Raw genomic sequence first — 20,833 nt, forward strand, 5'->3', positions numbered from 1 at the left:
GACGCATCACTTTGCTATGGATTCCACACACATCAACCCCCCCCTCCCCTTTAAAATCGGCCTGCACTCTTACATCTGTCACCACGTTTACACATTTTGCCAGAGCAGAACATATTGTGCTGCAGCAACATGAAGACAACTTTTTATCCAACCACAGTCTAAATATCTACAGATGGATTTTTTTCAATAAAGCAGCATACAGAACAAAACAAGATTACAGCACTTTAAATGTTCTCATGTGGTCCGTTTTATGACCTCTCACTGGTTTATGAGAACCTCATGAAATCCATCAAACAACGCACTGTGGGTGAGGAAGACATACTCCCTCATAATCATACAATAAACCCTTTATGGGACAGATAGTTCTCAATAAACACTATATAATCAGACAATATGATTGTGTATATTTACATTTAGGCTCTAGTTTAGTTGTTTTATGTGATTATCTACCCATCAAATACTTAATATCTCTACAAACCATTTAGCAGCCTGGAGCAGTTTCTGAAATGTTACTGAAATTTAAAGCTTAAAGAAGGTTTCAAATGTGTTGATCACATTAATAGTTTTTGTTTTTCTTTCTTTTTGAAATTCTGTGGATGTGATCACTTGAAAAGACCACAAGTAGCGGCAGACTGCACTCGTTGGGTAAAGTTTTGATGTTGGGTCCGGGCTGCGAGCATTTTCACCCGTTCGCCCACCGAATCCGTCGGCCAGCTCCACCGCTGACGTTCACAGCTGCTGTTGCATTTCAGCCCGAAAGCGTTGAGCGGGGTTGTGGGTGAAGTCTCTGCACGGGTCGCTCAACAATCTGAAAAGTTACCCGACTCTTCCGTTGCCCACAGCTCTGTGGAGCATTTCAGCTCAAAGTTTTCGTATCACCTGAGGTTCCTGTGGTAAGACGTTGCAGTAAAGCTCTGTGCACCAAACAGCAGAGGATGCGGGTAACGAGCTGATGAGGGTAGTTTAGTGTTTAGCAGCTCCAGAGCCAGATACTTACTGATACTTACAGATACTAATTGGCAGAGACCATGTCTGTTGTTCCCTATGTGCTGGGTGTGGAAACAGGCAGCTGTCTGCTAACAAGTTGATGATAATATTGTACAGTCACGCAGCTGTAGGAGTAGACTGCTGGGGGACCCCCCCCCCCCCTCAATGAACTGAGCTCCTTTCCTCTTTTCATCCCTGTCTCCTCTCACCCCACATTTATTTGTCACCACTCTATAACATTAGCTTTGTGTCTTCTCTCTCCCATAGTTGTCTTTGTCCTTCTCTGTCCCTCTCTGCAGGTGTCCCCGGCTTCCTGTTTTCCAGTGTGCAGCTACTGGTGCTACCAACCTGCCCCATGTTTTGCTGTTTCTTCCTGTTGCTCTTTTCTTTTCTCTCTCCACTTTCCACATCACCCCAACTGGTCAAGGCAGATGGCTGCTCACCCTGAGCCTGGTTCTGCTGGAGGTTTCTCACGTTAAAGGGGAGTTTTTTTCCTCCCCACTGTTACCTAGGGCTCAAGGGGGAATTGTTGGGTTCTCTCTATACATCTTTACGGTCTTGACTTTATTCTGTAACGTGCCTTGGGATGACTTGGTTGTGAATTGGAGCTGTATAAATAAAGTTGAATTGAATTGATTTATATTGAAGCAACAATATGCAACTTTAAAATAACACTTGTGTTAAACTTGGGATCGACCCTCCCTGCTCTGCTACACTCCAACATGCTCTGCCCCGTGCTGCCAGTAGTTGTCGTTATGAAATTAAAATAAATGAGAATGCTCTAACTTACTAATGAAGCAGAAATAATCACAATTCTCTGGTGGGTTAGTCTTCATTAAAAACTTTTTAAAAGCACCACCAGTGCTGTTCGACTCTCAGGAAGCCTTGACAGCACCTCTACATTTTCATATCAGTGCTAAGGTACTAAAAAAAACATTCAAACAGAGTTACTCACTGTAATTTAAGGCCTTTGCAGCTTTGCACTGCACAGACAACTGGTTTATTATAACAAGAAAGTGTTTTAGCCAACAAAAGGTTATGAAGCAAATGAATGAAACGTAGCCAATGCAGGTTCATCAGCTCATCAGTTTACTGAGCTACTTTGCATCTACAACCATATTTTACACGCCCTTTCGTAAAATCTGTCATGTTTGTTAGGAAAGACAAACTGAAAGGGATATGGTGACTGGGAAATGAGCAGTGGGTCAAATTACAAACCCGGCTTCTCGTTTAATCTGTAAGAAATGAGATCGCGAAAAGCCTGTGAAACATCAATACCAACAGGTTGACTGTTTGCTAATCTTCAGTCTTTACTACGTTTCCATAAATGAAACGGATGTGAGCTGCAAATGGTTGAATCACATTATGTGAGAACAGTGTTGAGCCTCACGGAAACTCACTGAAAAGTGTGTGTGTGAATAAAACAGGAGGTCCCGCTGTGTTATGCAAATGAACCACCTCGAAGGTGTATTTACAGCCAGCGCCGAAACCCCCGGCGTCTCGCGTTATAAATGTACCTTACTGAGTCGACTTAAAGGCACATTTTCACCCCAAAAGATAAACATGTTCCGAAGTTAAGTGGAGACATGATTGATTCAGACACACACCGGTGCAGTGAAGCAACATTTTATCATGGTTGGAAGAAGGAATCAACAGACACTTTCACACATAACAACAGGAACAGATGTTGCCTTTAGAGAGGGAAAGATTACACCATTTTGTATTTTTCACACTAAAAAAAAAAAAAAACACAACTACAATCTAAAAAGTCAATTTCCCTGCTCTTTTCTTCCTTTTTTCCCCTTTGTATTATTTCAGTTTTTTCCTCTTTAACGGGTAAAAAAGTATATTCCAACAGAGAGAAATTGTTCTTAAGGTGGCATCAGTATGTGGTTGTGTGCTTTTGCTGCAGCTGTTTTACCAGGAGTTTTCCAATACTCGTGTGTGTACTCACTCCTTCTCCTTATCGTTATAAGATAAAATGATGCAGAAGAGGGGGAGGGTTCCGTTTTTTTGTTTGGTTTTTTTTGGTGAAAGTTCTTCAGCAAGTCACTGCACTTTTGAAAATGTTCCCTGTGAATGTAGAGTTTTCAAGAGAAAGAAATCGAGTTAAAAACGTAAAAGCATAATCAGCGTTTCATGTAAATCTCAGAAATCACAAAATGATACTGCAAAAGTAGGAACACGTGTAGAGGTCTTGTGCGTTTACTGTACTAATGGGGCGAAAAGTAACGGTGATTGGTGGGAAGACAAGAATTTAATATAGCAAATATTTTACTGAGAAAAATAATAGAACTAAAAAGGTGACCATCACACCTTTTTTGTCAACCCCTTGCAAGTAGTAGTAATATCTTCAATAAAACATGCATGCGTTCTCAAAATGCATTTGTCCTGAACAACAAACTGCTCGTTTGCTCAAACTTGGTTATTTAGTTGGTGCATCTGGTTGTGAAAGGCCTGGTGGAGCCAACAGCTTATAGAAAATACCATCTAAACAACAAAGAACTTGTGAGAATCTCATTCAGATATTAGTAATAGCAATAATGTTAATTCATTTGGCTTTTTTTTTTCCTGATATGCAGCAGCGTGCAGACGTGTTGATCAAAGACAGTAGATGCATTATGTAATGGTTTAAATGGAAAAAAAATGGGACTGCACTATGAAAGTCCGGCTAGTTTATCCTGCCTACTACGATGAGAATAGGTCAAAAATCTAAAGCTGAAAACGTCACTTTTGATTCAATATGACGATTAAAAATGTTCCAAACAATGTGTCTTGGATGAGCCATTAACCTGTTGTTTGCAAACTGCAAAGACCTGAAGGTTTTTCATGTTCTGCCGAGCTCCAGTGACATGGGAAGACTTGTGCTGCCTCCTAGTGGCTCAACATGGAAAATGCATCTTCAATGCAAACATTGATTAGGACAAAAGTGCATAAAATATTACACAATACACAACCAGAGTAGTGTCACGGCACGGATTATATTTACTATGGAAATTATGAATTGTTTTTATGAGTAGGCACAGTGATCTGTTAATGAGAAAGTAGGTTTAATAAAGCACATTTATTACAGTCACTTCTTCCAAATGCAACAGATTTACTCCATTTAATAATCACTGCTGTGACTTTCAATTTGTACAGGATTTACACACAAAAAAATAAAAATAAAAATACAAAAGCGGACAAGAGCATTGACATATATACAATGTTGGATTTAGTACTTTACCAACCAGTTCAGTTGAAATTTTCAGTTTGGCAGTGCACTAAAACACCAGTTTTTTTATGGGAGGGGGTGGTGGGGGTGGGGGGTTGTCCTTTCGGCTTATACTGCAACTTCAGGGTCGCCACAGCGGATCATTGTCCGCAAGTTGATTTGGCACAGTTTTTACGCCGGATCCCCTTCCTGACGCAACCCTCCCCAATTTCTACCGGGCTTGGACCAGCACCGCACAGCTGGGGAGGGGAATGGGCTGTTAAAGGGTCAGTGTCTTGCACAGAGACACTTACCCTGCGGTCCGTGGACGACTGCCGTACTAAGGCTTCAGTGCCTCTGAAAAAACACTCGTATTATGATACAGACATCATTAACTAAAACTACTAGAACAAGTACCAATCCAGATCCAATATGGACCACGTCTTAGCCTTTCCAAGACTCAAACATCTGATTTGCTTTCAGTTTTCATCTTTAGCTTTAGTGAAACATAGAGACTCTCTCATTAAGTACAACATCATCAGATAGGAAAGTGGGACAGCAAAAGGAAAAACCAAAAACATGAAAGCATGTCCACAAATGTGTTCCAACATCGAATAACAATTAAAGGATTGTAATCTGGCAAGTTAATACTAATGTTTAGAAAGGTTGTTCCAAGCCTTCGGTGCTTTAAAAACAAAGCCAAATCTACATGCAGCTCCCATCACAGGTTGCATATACATTCAGTTTATTTGCCTGATTGTTTCAACCAAAGCTGAACGTCATCACCATCAGGAAGGAACAATGTATGCAGGGCTGTTGCATTAGACTGCTGTAATATTACAGTCGCTTGCCGTACCTAATAAAGTGACAACTGGATGTGTAGTGTGAAGTAAAAATATCAAATAATGTACGCGGAAAAACTGGCTAATATTAGGAGAGAGAGATGAAAATAAAATGCAGCCACCAGTGTAGAAAAAGGCAATAAATATTGTAATCTCATGCTGTGTGTCCCAGACAGAAAACGACCACAGGTTCACAGAACGACCCTGATGTCAGTCAGAGTCACGACGAGGGTCTTGTAGCGTGAACAAAAACACGACCAGAGAGCAAGAGACAGACAGCTGTCTCACCTCTGCAATGGCTCTTCTTCTCCGTTAAGGCCTATTAGCATCAGCGTTACTGTTTACAACATTTCAATATGTCGAACAAGAAGATACAAGGAAGCAGCTGTGTGTGTCTGTGTGTGTGTGTCTGTGTGTGTATTAAGTTGACAGACTAAAGACTAGAAGGGGATTAAAACTAACAACTGGAGCACTGAACCCAATCACATCACGGCTGGTGAGTCATTAACCCCTCAACATTCTGTTCGTGTGTGTGTGTGGTAACGTCAGATGTTGAGTGATGCAGTCAACAGAGGGAAGAGCATTTTTCTATAAAGCGCCGAACATGACAGATTCGCACACACTCACTCACTCTCCATTTATCCACAGTTTCCCATAATTCACTGGCGTTAAGACTGCGGTGAGCGAGTGGCACAAACATCAGACAAAGCCTCAGCGGCAGGTTTTGAGGGTGGTCATCATGCCTCCTTCTTGTTCCCCCAGCCAAACAGCTTGGCCACCGGAGACTTTTTCTTGGTTTTGGGCTTCTTTATGTCTAAGAGAGGAACAAACGACCAATACAGTGATATTAATCTTAAAAAGTTCTGTTTTTGTGATGAGGTTACTAAAGATCTGTGTCATACTACAGTCCTGAATGGCTGATGGATCCCAGAATATTCAATCCCTGCTGATAGTACACAATCCTCTACTACCCAAATTATAGGCCAGAGAAAAAAAAAAAAATCTATTGCAGAAGCTGTGATTGCAGTTGCAGCACTGAGTGCACTTCAATTGACTTTAAGCAGGAGATGTGGAACAAGTCCTGGACCATCTTCGATCTGACTGCAGTCCAAATAATTCCCTTTTCACAATAAAACAATCGATATTTTACTCTCCGGCATTTTTCTTTTCTTCTTGGAAAGCTTTTATAGGCGCACTGCACACTTGGTTCCTGGCTGGTCTGTTCCATAGAAAGGGTTAAAAAAAAAGAAAAAAAGAAAAAAAAAAAGAAAAACGACTTTATCCGAGCTCCTAATGATGAAAAACTGGCTAAGTTTTTCAGCTAGAAGCAGAAACATATTTTAATATAGCGAAGTCAGGGGGCAGTTTAATTACCTCGATGTGCTTTTACACTCTCAACTAAAGCCATAGAAATCAAATTGAACATTGGTGAAGTTGCCCTTTGATATTTTAAAACAACACCTTTGGTACATTTTATTTCCTCCAAAAGTATCGGAACACGTGACGGACAGGTGTTTCTTGTTACACAGGTGTTGTCCAGTGAGACTTTGTTTCAAACAGTAAATAGCTCTAAATGACTACTCGTGGTTTTAGCCTTGGGTTCTATCTGTGGACCTTTTTTTTTTTTTTTTTTTTTTTAACCTGGTTACAAAAAGAGTGAGTCGTTGGAGAAAAGACAAGACGAGACAAAACCCCAAACGTCCATCTCCTGTCCATTCTTTTGATCCTAAACCCACATAAAAAATGAATTAGCCCTGCGGACTGCATATGCGACATTCTGTGTGAACTGCGTGTGATACATGTGCAAAGCAGCACCCGACTGTACACAGACTGTGTTTGAACTGTGAAACTTTGGCATTAACTTTATGAATACATTAAAGGGAAATGGCTGGTCTTTAAAAAACACACAGTCGACATTCACTCGCTGTAACATGACGACCTTTCACTGAAGTTCAATAAACCTCCTCAATTTCAGCCCTGCTTTCTCAGTCATGAATTGCAAATGAAGCCGGTTTTAACTCTGTTCTATAACAGGGTCAAATTAACCGGCTGCATTATCCATTTGTCTAATAGGAAACGCCACCGACAAAAACGGGGACGGGGCATTTTTGTTTGATGCTTTTTCCATTAGCAGTCATTAGATCAAACGAGATGAAAACATCGCCCGGTGGCACCCTTAAAAATGCGGCGCATTCGCACACTTCCATAAATCACAGCGAGAATTCCATCTACTTCAATTAGAGGCGTCCATGATGAAAATCCTCGATTGGACACTTTATAAGCCAAGCTGAGCTGCAGCGACACAGGGGTTGTGATAACAAATGAACGGAGCAGAGAGGGGGTCAGACGGACTGTGGAGGGGGTGGAGATACTCACTCAAATTCATCATCATCTTGTTTAGCTCTTGGTCCTCCTCTTCCTCCCTGAGAAAAACAAAACGGATGCACAAGAAGTGAGAAGACATTAAACAGCAGTTCAGACATGCATTTTCACATGCAGTGCAATGCAATTAGGAAGAACTCATTTTGGGGCTTTGCTCAGAGGGTCAGTGCAGTAGACAGGATCTGAACAGTTACTTTCAGAATAAATCAGATTTTCACAATAAGAGGTCTTCTAATCGTTTTTGTTCAAGGTGCAGCCCAAAGGTCAGTTATTCATTTCCCAGTGACATAAAGCGGAGAAGGAGAAACTTTTCACGCATCTGAGAAGCTGTAAAGAGTTTCAATTCTGGCTATTTGAATGCAGTGTTTAGCCAATAAGAGACTGAAGTCAATGATCAGCTCGGCCTGTTTGGCTCGAGCGGTTTAATAACGGGGACTAAGTATAAAAACCCTTTTCACCTGAGGTCCTGTAACCACCATTTACGTAACTTTGACTTTAATACACATGTGTAATCTGTCTAACAATGTACCTGAGCCTGTCCTCATCCAGACCCTCTATGATGGCGTTTCTGTCGTTGACGATCTCCATCAGTTTGGCCATCAGCTGCTCTTCTTTTTTCCGTTCCCAGGCAGTTTTCAGATGATCTACACACACGCACACACACACGTACGTCTAAGACCAATGTTCTGCTTCTGTTGTGCGTTGTGCTGAATGGGTTTCCCCCAGAAGCCCTCACCTGGTTTTTCCATCAGTCTCCGGAGCTCCTGCTCTACGTTGGGCTGCTCTTCCTCCAGGTCCTGGGTTTTTTGTCTACAGATAAGAACAACAGGAAGCCTTTTTTAAAAAAAATTGGATTCATTACTTTTGCCTAGATTTGCATGTCGTCAGAATGACTGCTGGACAAAGTGTTTTAATGCAGAGTGAGTTGCATTTTAAGCCACTGGAAAAAGGGAATAGGGGCATAAAGGGCACCGACTTAAGCTTATTGTGCAAAGGTGAACCCCAGTTTTCACAGGTACATTCCAAATTATTTCCACTTTGCCTTAAACTGCAACAATCATGTCACGTAAAAACAAAACAGGTTTATTTAATGAGGCAACGGTTGGCATCTATCAAACCATGATTCTCCCTAAAAAGCTTCTAAATGTTTTCTGGAACTGAACCAACATTCATACGACTGTGGACATGAGGACCTCTACCGGTGTCTTCCATTCAAAGTATTAAAACAATTTTTTAATAACTGGACTGCATTTATGCCTTTTAGCTTCATCATCCCTGTCACTTCTCTGTCCCTTGCAGCCAGTGACGGGTGAGCAGTCTTGTTCCAGGACGTCCTGCTGGGGGACGGAGGAGGGAAGACACTGGGAATTCAAACTGTCAACCTTCTGGCCATAAGTCTGTTTCGCTAATCGCTAAACAGTGGCACGGCCTTTTTTCTGAGTGTGTCCATGTGTCCGTGTGTGTGTGTGTGTGTGTGTGTACACTCACATGTAGACGAGTTCAGACTCCCGGCGCATGGCCACCTGCTTGTTCCTGATCAAGTTGAACCACTCAACCATGAGCACATCCATGAGAGACTCATCTTCGCCCTCTGACGGATGCACACACGCACATACACACACGCGCGCGCACACACACACACACACACTATTAGAGCTCAGATACACTCCCTCTCCAGCCTCCTGAAGAGGCAGCTCATATGTTTGCATGCGTGCGTTTATCTCACCCTCCTCGCTGCTGCGGAGCTTCGTCTCCAGCTCGACTCCTCTCTTCTCCAACTCGTTCAAATTATCTTCTATCTCCTGCAGCTCCCTCTCGATGTCTTCTTTGGGAATGTAGTCAGGCCTTGTCTACAGATGCAACACGTGGAAAAATGCATTTGGACAAACATAGAGACAGTAGCACAGGTGAACATGTTTAGGAGACCAAAAACAGTAAAACGGTATCAAATGGGTAAAAATGCTGATCGCATAAATAAATAATTGTGTTTTTTTTACGTCATTAGAATTTTGTAGGCCACTAATTAGCTGGTGAAAACAGATTCTCCAATCAATGAATATAGAAATTAGCATTTACTTGACCTTGAATTACTATTTTAATCGCTTACTTATCTTTCACTGGAATTTTTACTTATTCACTCCTCAATTTTTTTGGCAAATGTTTGTGACTAATATTTAGTGTCTTAGAGAAACAATTAACATGCAGTGCAATTAAAATGCAATGCATGCTTTTAAATAATTATGGAAATAAAAAACGATATGAAATGTTTTGCATCTGAGGCTCGGTACCTTGGAAATATTTGACTTGCTGCCATTTGCAGTCATGTCTTTCTGAACCTTCGGAAATCCTGAAAAGACGTAAAAAGCATAAAATAAATACAAAGACTTAAGACATTAACACAGAAAAGCCTAATTGGTCTGATTCGTAACTATGCGCTGATAACAAAGAGCATTTAAAGTGTATCACAGCAGTTTTCCTAAACATTAAAAAAAATGACAACATAGGATACGGTTTTCATACCCTCTGACTTGGTTGTTGGTGTGACAGAAATGATTGGGCTGGGAGCAACAGTGGAGGATGAAACTGGCCCAACAGAAATGTCCAACGTCTGTGACTTTCCAGCTCCATTAGCCGGTGGTTTAGTGGACTGTGAAGTACCAACAGGTCTAAGAAAGAAAGAGACGCACATTTAATGTCTTGTCACTGAATTTATCTTCCCACTCTTCTGGTCTCACTAAGGTCCTTGATTCATGAGAGCGAGATCCAAAGGTCATCTGGGGAAAGGAACTCTGAGCACCGAGCATATGTTGCACCACAGAGGACTCCGCTCAGTCTTGACACCATTTGGGGCTCACATGCGTGTGGCGGAAGAGGAGAGACTAAGAGCTCGGACTGCAAAGGATGGCCGAGCCATTTGGAAGAGCAGCAGGTACAGGCTTCCTGTGGCAGCGATGGCTGGAGAGATGAATGAAAGACTGGGGCAAAGAATGGATAGAGGGCATCGGGAGAGATACGGAGGAGCTCGTACGGTGAATGCACAATAATGAACATAAAGATTAAATGACAGGAACAAATTCAAACCACTAAAACAAGTCTTACTTTGTTTCTTTGGCGACAGGTTTGAGTCTCGTCCTCCAGTCCACAGGCGACTCCTTTTCTGATGCTGTCGAGGACAAACAAACATCGTTTCGGTACTCTAAAAGGTCAGTTCCTTCCTAATGCCAATGGGCTCGTGTTTTCTTTTATTAAGAAGAGCCATTTGCTAAAACCCGCAAGATCAAACATCCAGGGGAAGACAAATATTAAAAAAAAAGGTCCCTGTGATCACCAACTACGAAAAAGAGATACTTTACAAATGTACAGGGTTATGTAACAGGACCTTTTTTAAAATTTTGACAAGGTGCCACATGAGGCATCAATGAAGCCTCTGAATCATGCAAGTGTTATGACAACTGAACGTTACCAAGCACTTTGTATTTGCCAAGACAACAATCAAGACCGATGTCCAATCCAATGTTTTGTGGCCTTCTGTATGTTTGGACTAAGTCAAAATCTTTAATCAGGGCGTAACACTTGACTGATTTTATCTAAAGACAATTTGTCTGTTGATATAGTCACTGGCAAATGTGTAACTGCAGTAGTGCAAAGTCAAGCTGCGCAGTCGTTTGGTTTTAAACAGAATCACACCATGATGATGTGATATCAGGTTTTACTATTGTTCTACAAAGGTTTGGACTCTGGGTGAGTCTTTATCACAGAACCCTCAAAAGTACAGATTAATATTGAGATAACGCTGTCGTTTTAGTGCAGTGTTTGATCAACTAAACAAGCACCACCAGCCCCACTTCACATCCCACACTGTGGGATATACACAAACCAGATTTTCCCAAAGCGTTAAGTGGGTCACCTGACCTAAAAAACGAGAACTCCTCCCCAAATTTACTACATGATTTAAATACTGACAATAACTAAATCATTTTAAAAACATTTTCAACCAACGGTACATGAGCTTATTCACTTAGCAAATGTCATATTTAAAGGGTTTGTTAGTTGTCCATGGAGTCAAATCATGATCATAAAATGAGCTGGGAGGACGCTGATGACTCTTCAACCTCAAGTGAAAGGGCTTTCAGAGAAACCGTACACGCTACGGGAAACTACTCTGTAGAGTTCTGAAAGCGTGTAAGTGATGTAGACGTTTTGAGATCTACCTGAAATGTTGGCTGGTGCACTGACAGGCTTTGCGCCCCCCCTGTCCGGACTCTTGGCTTCGAGTCCACTCCTGCTGGCCGGGCTTGGAGGAGTGTTAGGGGCTTCCGGAGCCCGAAAGTCAGCCAGGAGTGACGGGTCAGCTTTCAGCTTCACTCTACCCTTGACAGCCCCCGTGTCCCTTTTCGGAGTCTCCTCTTGGGACTGAGGTCTGATTACAGGTGATAAAATATATTATTAAATGCCGTTGTTCCCCTTTTGAACTAAACCTGTGTGTGAGTCTGGATTACTTACTTGTCAGTCTTCTTCAGGGCTACGTTCGTCCACGGTGGCTTACTGTTGTTATTGTTGTTCTCCTTGGCCAGTTTGTTCGAGAGAAACGCTGCCGCTGATGCTTTTGCTTTATTACGGTCATTCTCCTCCTGTTTGGAACTCACCTTTCCGCCCCCAGCAGCCGGTTTCACTTGGCCCCAACCCTTATCCATATTTGTTTCCATTTTGCCAGCACCACCAACGTTAACAACCACAGTCTGAGCCTGACCTGTAGTGGTCTCCTGTGCCTTTCCAAACACTTTTGGCCCTTTATTCACATCTATGTTGATGACTGTAGTCTTCTTCTCTTCGTTATTAGTGGTGTTATCTGACTGGAGGAACTTGAGCCTGGCCTGCGATGTCTTCTCCGCTGTGATCGAGGTACGAGGCGCCGCAGTGGGCCTGGTTGCGATAGAGGTGGTTGTAGTGAAGGTAGTTGCACCAGTTGCCAGTGGAGCCGTAGGTTTGGGGACGAAAGCGGTCTGACTTTCTTTAGCAGTGGAAGAGAGACCTGTAGCAGGCCTGGAAGTTGGCGTTGTCGAAAAAGTGCTGGAGAAGCTTGAAGGGGTGCTGGATTTCTCCGTCGGCGATGTGGGCGCCAGTCTGGAGGGTGTTTGGATCGGAGCAGTTTTAACAAGGTCTGGTAGAGGAGTAAATTTGGCAATGGGGGTGTTTGTGGGTAAAGGTCTGAGAGGTGCAGTGGTGTTTGTAGGAGACTGTAACCTGAAAGACAGAAAGCACAAAACACATAGATCAACCTGACGTTGGAACAGAGAGAATACAATCTCTCAATCTACAAATTAAATGCTGCTTCCCGTGGCTTCGTTCTACTTAAATGGCATCAGCCGGAAGGCTCACGGTGAATAAGCAGGTTTATTTTGGAGCTTGGCCACTTAAGACTTTCTAGACAATTTTGTAGACACTTCTGAAACTGAACTGTAGCCAATGCAGATGCTCAGCTGCCATCTGTCCACAAAGACCAGTAAGGAGGGCATGGCTATCATCGAAACACTTCATCCTCCATCCTCCTCCTCATCACCAAAGCTCCTGTTGATGCTGTTGTAGCTTGAATCTTTCTTCTATATATGGTATAACTATGGTTGGACAAATTCTGGATTATGCCAGACGTGGATGTGTAATACCTTAGTGCCCCACCATAAGGGGGATAAATAAGAACACATACATTAGCAAATACCCCGGTTAATTCTAGAATTCAAAATTTATAATAAAATATCAAGTCATTGCACGCTAGAATAAATAACAATAAATAAACACAATAAATAATAAATAAATAACAAATCATCATTTCTATAAGGCAAATTCCTTTTATAATGTATCATTTAAAGGGTCATTTTAATTTTCACAAACTGTAAACATCAGTCACAAAACAACGTATGGTGTGAAGTAATTTCCAGTCGATTTTCATGGCCTTACTTTGCACAGTTCCTGTGATACAGCTTCCCATCCACCAGATGTCGCTGCACCAAATGAACGTGCTGGTTGCAGGCCACACATTTGTTACTCAGGGTGCCTGTCTGATGGGATTTCTCAATCACCACTTCCTAGAAGAGGGGAAGACATAATGAGGGAGGTGTCATCAAGTGGAAGTGATGACAGTGATCCATGACAAGGGACTAATTTCTGACTGATCAGAAGCAATGTTGGTTTTTTTCTGTGTTGTAATAGTTTAGTACGACCAAAAACAGATGATTGCGGTTGTTTAGGTCATCTTTGATGCGTTGGGCTTGATGAACTTCCACATTCCTCGTATGCGAAGGGATTCTGAAATTAATCTTTGTTTATATTTTCCACGCATCAAACACACATACTGTAACCATGGAAAGATTAGTTAACAGACCGACTGGGCACAGTCAGAGCCCAATCATATTTGCCAGAGATTGTTCATATTTGCTGCTGGAAAAAGTTCAATTAAAAGACACGAGATCCACAACAAAAACAAAAGGATGCAAAAATGATAAACAGCCTAAAACTATCTATGTCTCATGTATATCTCTGTAAATATCATATATCTAGGTCTTCTTGTCCCCTGTTTGGTTTGGCTCCGGTGTCGATCTCTTTTCTTTTTGTTTTGTTTTGGACATTATTATAACTATTTTGATTGTTTTGATCTTGTATTGTCTTCAGTACACCTTTGTTCAACTTTTTAATTATGTGTAAAAGCCTTTTTGAATTCCATTGATCTGTACGAAAGGTGCTTTATAAATAAAGTTTTGATTAATTAATTTACTTGAATTCCTAAACTAATGCAAAAAAACAAAAAAACACCAAGAGTGCATCCGACATTACAAAAAAAAACTGACATAAGGTGAATAAAAAGCCCAGGGGCCCCCGCTTTGTTCCATTATCTGCACATGGCTGTAACTGTGTGGCGTGTTCGAGCGGCAAGATTTACCTGTGTGGCGTTTCTCGTTTGTCTCGGCGAAGGTGAGGGTCTTGTGATGTTGGAGGAAGGAGGAGGGCTGTTTTCTCTGGCAGGCTTGGATGAGGGGAACACCTTAGACACCACCGGCTGATTCTTCTTCCCAGAAGGTTCATCTGTGGGGCCCTCAGCTGGACGCTTTATCCCTGCCATACCACCAACTGTGTGCAAATGCACACACACACACACACACACAAAGACGTACAGACAGGTCAAATGACGGACAGAGGAACCGGAAGGCAGAGACAGACGCAATGAGACACACAGATACTCACTCGGAGAGCGTCCGTGGAAGTAGTTGTAGTACTGAGAGACATATGTCAGGATACTGAGGCGATCAGGGACCTTGAGGGCCACCATGTCTTCTGCATCCAACAGCGCTGGAATCCCCAGTTCCTCCTCAGCAACCTTGAACGCCTGCAAAGAACATTGACTTTATCCAATAAAACAGAAGGAGCTCAGGGAGGAATTTTAGCATCTAGACAAGCCAATGACAGGAACACAACGATAAATCCAATAAAAGCAGACATTGTCAGTCAGCAGGACCTCAGAGAATTACTTCCATCTGTACCTTTGCCATCTGTTACTGAGATTTAAATTTTGCACAGATGTTCTTGGCAATGGTGGTGATGGTGAATGTACCAACTATTGCTAATATGTGCTACGTCCTTCACATTTTTCTCATACATCCGAGTGTCTGGCTGGACTTCACATCCCATATATAAAGGAAAGCGCTGAATTCCCACCAACTGTCAGCACAAGTCCAGTCAAGTCTGTGCCTGAAATGGGACCAAAACTTTGTATTTCCCAAGAAGAAAAATCACCACTGTCTTCTCTGTGACGTTGGACTGTTGGCTAGACGAATGTAGACATTTTTTGTCCTCTTCAAAATAAAAGTCTGTCGTCTGTTTTTGCCGCCGCACACCTTCAACCAATGGCCTAATTCTGAAAACAGTAAGTGAGTCAGGGATTTCCAACTGACATTCAGCAATTCCATGGATGCAGAACACAGCAAGCAGGAGCAGGCCAACGTGCAACAGTGCACCAGATTATCAAGAGAGTCCCTGTTTACTTTTCTGTGCACTATGACACTTCAATCTCTTTCCGCTTGTTGATTAACCAAACCTGTTTCAGCTTCGTTTCAATTACAATTCAGTTGCAATATGTATTTCACGCCTGCTATTCGATCACACTTTGGACTTTACAGAGCAGACGTATCAGATGTTGAGCTGTTGATTCCAATGAATTTAAGTAAAGAATGCAACAAAAGAGCCAAAACCAAAGTGGCCAGATTGAAGCATTCAGACTTTGGCAGTCCCTTCTCTCCTCTGTTATGTGTGAACACATTTCAATTTTGCAAAGTCCCTGTTGCCCAACATCAAGGGCTGTTGCTGCAATATCCAAAGCCAACATGCTGGAGCTATTTATGGCTGCAGGGTATTACTTTATTGATAGATCGTGTATGTGTTCATTTACTGACCATTTACGCCATAAAAATGTGAGAAACACTGCTAGTTTTGTCGGATCAACCCAAAACAAACACAGTCTGACAAACCAGCTATAACCCAAGAACAACTTACTGGTCATAATTTATCAGGGGGAAATAAAAAAAGATAGATAGACTGAAGATCAGGGAACACGGTTAAAAACCCAAAACCTTCAAGGATAATAATTCATTTTCCAACAGAGTGTGGAGAAAAGGCCCAAAACACGTGTGTGTACAATGCAAAACAGCTCAAGAGCACCACAAAGTGCATCATCCAAAATGATCAAGCAGCTGAATCAACCACTTTATTGTTACTGCTCTGTGTCGTCTGTTCACTTTGAGATTAAGATTTTTACTCTTGTTGTCGGATGTTGTTGTTTTTTTGCATTCATGTACAGTAGGTGTGGTTCTTGGTGTAAACAGAGAGCAGATGCCCCAAGACAAAGCTATTTCCACCTGGAATTAATTAGGTTCTTTGAAATTTGAATCTATTATTCGCCTTGACCCGAGTGAATCTAATAAACAGGCACTTGAATGTAGCGTACTCAAATAAGCAATGTGTTTAATGTTAAAAAAAAAAAAAGGTACTAAAATGTTTTACATTGTCAAACTACGGTATCATTTTGGTGTTGGTACCTAAATGCTGGTAGGCTGCCATCCAATGTAGGCTATTCTAGTATGGCTGGCTGTTTATTTTCTTGTCAATTAACTAATTGATTAATCAGCTTCGATTGATGAGTTAGATAATTCACTTATGTAAAAAAAACAAGCTTAGGAGGATACAGCCATGCTACTAGCGGCTCTGTGAGGTTGGACTTAGGCACAGTGGTGCTTTGAGCTATGTGCTGATGTCAAAATGTCCGAATGCGTTTAGCCTGTTAACATTTGCTAATTATAGCTCGACACAACGAACTGCTCGGGCTAAAAAGTTTCTGCAGGCAAATCTTTTCCAAAGGTATTGGAAAGGGTCAAAATTTGGCCGCTTGATGAAAAGTTTCACGCTCTGGTAAAGTAGCCGCATTCATCCTGACAAGAAGGAACCAGGCCTTGAGGCAATTTATCCAGGAATTGTTGACATATTTTATTAAAGGGGAGAAATGTCAATGGGCTGGTGGTGCTGGACAAAAAAAAAAAACAAGGGACTGTGTAATGTTTAGGAATTCATCCACTTGGGGCTGAGATAATGTGTCAAACAGATGCTGAGATGTTACAGTGGACTGACTGTCTTTAGCAGCCATGGAGACATGTCCCTGGCATGACTCGGTTATCTGAATAAACAGCATGAATCCGATTTCCTTTATCTTTTTTTTTTTTGGTCCCAGTCACAGGCCAAAGCGAGGAATGTAAACATATCTCACCAGTTTGTTGTTCTCATACACGTCTTCCTTCTTCAGGGAGTCAAAATTGCTGCAAGAGAGGAGAAAGAACATGAGCAACAAAACATGTGATTCCAACTTCCCGTCCTCATTTTTGGGTTTACAATCAGTGCAAAGCAAAACATGTGGTATTTAATCAGCCACAGGCCTTTTACAACAACATATATTAAGACCGTAACAGTGGGACTAATCTGGGACACCACCACCCCCCACGGCTGCATCATGGATCCCATACTCCAAAACTGAAACTAACCGACAGCTCTGCCTGCACTGAGCCGTGGAAGGGTCTATATTGAGTAAATTGGAGCTGAGCCTTTGACCAGTGTTGAGCGCTTTCAGCCCATGTAAACTCGAAATGTGCCTCCACGCTCCTCCGGCTGTTGGTAAGAACTGGAATGGGGACGGAACGGAGCAGCTGTGCGTCTTCTTGAAGCCGAAGCCCTGTCTGCCACATAATGACCCCTCATGAGCAAAACCAGACGCCTCTGTGTGAAACTGGCCGACGTTCAAGTAGAAATGGCGGAGTGGAGGTTTTGGATTAGGTAACATGAACAAATCTTACTCAGACTCTCTAGTGCCAAAACACTTTACAGCTGTAGAATCACAAACTATAATTCCCTGGTGGAAATTCCCATGTAGTTTTGAAAAAATGAAAGTACCAGGAAAGAACCTTTAAAAGATGAGGATAAGATGAAGTTCCTTGTGTGTGACTTTGGACGCACATTGACAAGGACATGTAGACAAAATGGAAACAGTGGAAATGTTTAGTCAGGGCACGGACAGATGCAAAACCTTTGGACATCAACTGATAATTCATCAAGCAATCTTAGAAAAGACTTGTAGCGTCACGAAAGTGAAAGTAGAAACCTTTGCTGCAATTCAAACAATATGAAGACAGCACCGCGGGCCTGGAAAGTTCCACAGCATGGTGACTTATAACAGGCTAAGATAATTCCTAGAAGATCTATTGTGATATTAATCAGTCGTGGCAGTAATGATTAGGGCTAGTCCAGAATCTGGATGGCATTCTTTCCTTTCTTTGTCCCGCAGATGCTCAACAGGCTAAAGCTAATTAAAGCATCTGATTATGGCACCATAAGGACAAAGACTCTCAATGTACAACTGCGTGAGATGAGATGAACAATACAGCTTTGTGATGCAAGTGTCATGTAAAACTGTCTCACTGGGATTTACGAGCGTTCAGCGAATATGAAATCGACGGTGGCTTCGGCCCAGTAATCAGATTTGTTCTTGCCTTTATTTATTTGGCCACATGGTCAAAACCTGACAATCAAGTTTCCGAGCAGAACCAAACAAAGCACTGTTGTTCCTGCTGTCTGCTCTTTAGTGTTTCACTTTTCTTTTTTTTTCTTTTTTTACTGAAAATCATGTCTCAACTCTGTTAAGGAAAGGTTCTCCATGAACTTTTGGTAGAATATAAAAGTTTATGTCCTTACTTTTGATTAAATGTCATGTGTAACTGCACACTTCACATTACACGATTCACAGAGGACAGAGACAAATGTCCTGTCACACACACGCCTCCACAGAGAAAGAAATTCCTGTGCAAATGTAAAAACGTGCATTCAGTGCTGCGGACCTCCTGGTGGCCAATGGGAAGGTAGATTGGCCCCCTTGAGTCCACAACTGAGCTCCATCCCTCTTGCTCCTGCTTTTCCCGCAGATCCATGTTCCCTTTCATTAAAACGCTTCTGAAGCCCACCATGAAGCTCAAAAGTAAAACAACCCCCTCCTGTCCCAACCCCAAACTGTCCATGTCACCAGCCTTCAGGCAGCTCTACATGAAACTTCCCTCAGTTCCTGGTTGTTGTCCAGTGCTCTGCGCAATACTTACATGAGATCGGATCTGTGTTTGTGGATGAGGGCGCAGAAAGCCAGACCATCCCTGAATGAGGTGGTCATGTTGGTGATGGACACATCTCGGTATCCCTCACACTGGATTCGGCACCACTGCTGCAGAGCCTTCACGGCCGCCATCCCGGAGCTCAGAAGCGCACACGAACCGCCGCTCGAGCCGAGTGTGAGCGCAGCCGCTCCGCTTTAGACTCGCCGAGCTCCCCTCCCCGCCTCCTACTCCTCCGCCTCCTTCTTCTCCCTCCTCCAGCGACAAACTTTCGAAACTTTCCACAGCAGCTTGGACTTGCTGGATCCGGGAAACTACAGACAGCAGGAGTGTGTTACTGTCAGGGAACCACCTTCTGTTTTCCGAGGAAAGATCAAGAAAGTGGACGAGACACCTGTGAAAGTTCGATGCGACGCGGCGTGGGCGGAGCTACGTGCCTGTGCGTTTAACTCTTCCTGTGTGTGTGTGTGTGTGTCACGGGCTCACATGTCACATTATATGAGGTAATAAAAAATCTTCCCAGTCCCCTTTTTACAGCCACCAGCAATAGAAAATTATAATACTAATTATTATCAATTATTATTATTATTATTATTATTATTATACAGGTCCCCCAAGCACATTGACCCGAGGTCAGTTACAGTTCAGACTTCCTGTCTGAACGTGTTTAGTTAAAAGAAACAAAATTGTGGAGCAACCATGAAGATGGAACAAGATGGACAATGAGCTAAAATGATCTAAAAGTGCCACAAAAGGTTCAAACACAGACACAAAAGCCCAAACATAAAGACCCAAATTACTAAAAAAAAATACACAAAAAAACAGGCAGAAATGACAAAGGACATACAGAAAACATTCAAAAACAAATGTAAAGTGACGCCAAACGCAGCATTAGTGACGATGGGGCCCATTTTCTCGTAATTCGTGATTGTTGCCTCAATGTTTTTTTCAGGGAAGTGTTCAAACTTCCATTGAGAAACGTCTGATTTTATTTGCCTTTGTTTTGGTTCCCATCAAGCTTGGGAGCCACTTTTGCAAGTGAAACCCGGCTGCAATTAGACAACAGACAAAACAATGTGCGTAATTATGGGACCTAAAGTCCTGCTGGTTGCCAGAGAGGAGTTGTCAGATGCGTAATTCCGTCCTTAAGACAGCAACGCGTGTTAGGTATTTAACGATTTTAAAGCGGTGCTATTTGAGTTACTGGCGGAAAAAGTGTCAAACCAGTTAACCAGGTGTGGTTGTTGCTTGTCCTGTCATGTCTTCAGGGTGTGGGCGCCGTCTGTTCACTGACATCTGCACACATGCTCTGTTCGTGTGCAGCAGGAGGAAAAACAAAGAGCACAGAAGCTTTTAGTCGTAACAATTCAAACCTATAAATACCTGTTTGCTTCACGCTATTTGTGGCTGTGGCATGTTTGTCTTACGAGCTGTCCTTTGAGGACAGCACGTGCAGCAGGAAAAGTCATGGTGTCAACCTCGAACGTCTGTCAAATCTCCTTCCGCCAGCTTCCACTTTGTTGATTTTTCCTTCACCAAATTCTTATCAATGATCAATCAATTAATTTCACAGTATTTCGTGTACTGGTGTTGCTATGGCAACGTGCTGACTATAATCATAACTAAAGCAAAGTTACTTTCAAGTTGCTTTGCGTTAACAATGGATTATATGACTACGTGTACAGTGAAAGGGAAACTCTCACCTCCGAACTGTCACCTGACTTCACTGGTTCACTCTCACC

The 20,833-nt window shown here is 42.3% G+C and overlaps 1 protein-coding gene across 1 annotated transcript; it reads right to left on the reverse strand.

Annotated features, from left to right (window-relative positions):
• Positions 1-2,055: 2,055 nt before the first annotated feature.
• On the reverse strand, positions 2,056-19,440 carry micall2b (mical-like 2b). The gene is made up of 16 exons (XM_067497916.1): positions 19,083-19,440; positions 17,210-17,258; positions 14,641-14,782; positions 14,339-14,526; positions 13,360-13,487; positions 11,908-12,648; positions 11,616-11,824; positions 10,504-10,567; positions 9,925-10,070; positions 9,693-9,751; positions 9,131-9,254; positions 8,893-8,995; positions 8,141-8,214; positions 7,934-8,048; positions 7,399-7,445; positions 2,056-5,836 (listed from the first exon to the last, which is right to left on the reverse strand). Exons 1-16 carry the CDS (start codon positions 19,223-19,225, stop codon positions 5,760-5,762), a joined length of 2,409 nt encoding a protein of 802 aa, XP_067354017.1. The 5' UTR covers positions 19,226-19,440; the 3' UTR covers positions 2,056-5,759.
• Between the last annotated feature and the right edge of the window lie 1,393 nt (positions 19,441-20,833).

The sequence above is a fragment of the Channa argus genome, chromosome 3, assembly GCF_033026475.1.
Source record: "Channa argus isolate prfri chromosome 3, Channa argus male v1.0, whole genome shotgun sequence".
In the NCBI taxonomy this organism is placed as follows: Eukaryota; Metazoa; Chordata; class Actinopteri; order Anabantiformes; family Channidae; genus Channa; species Channa argus.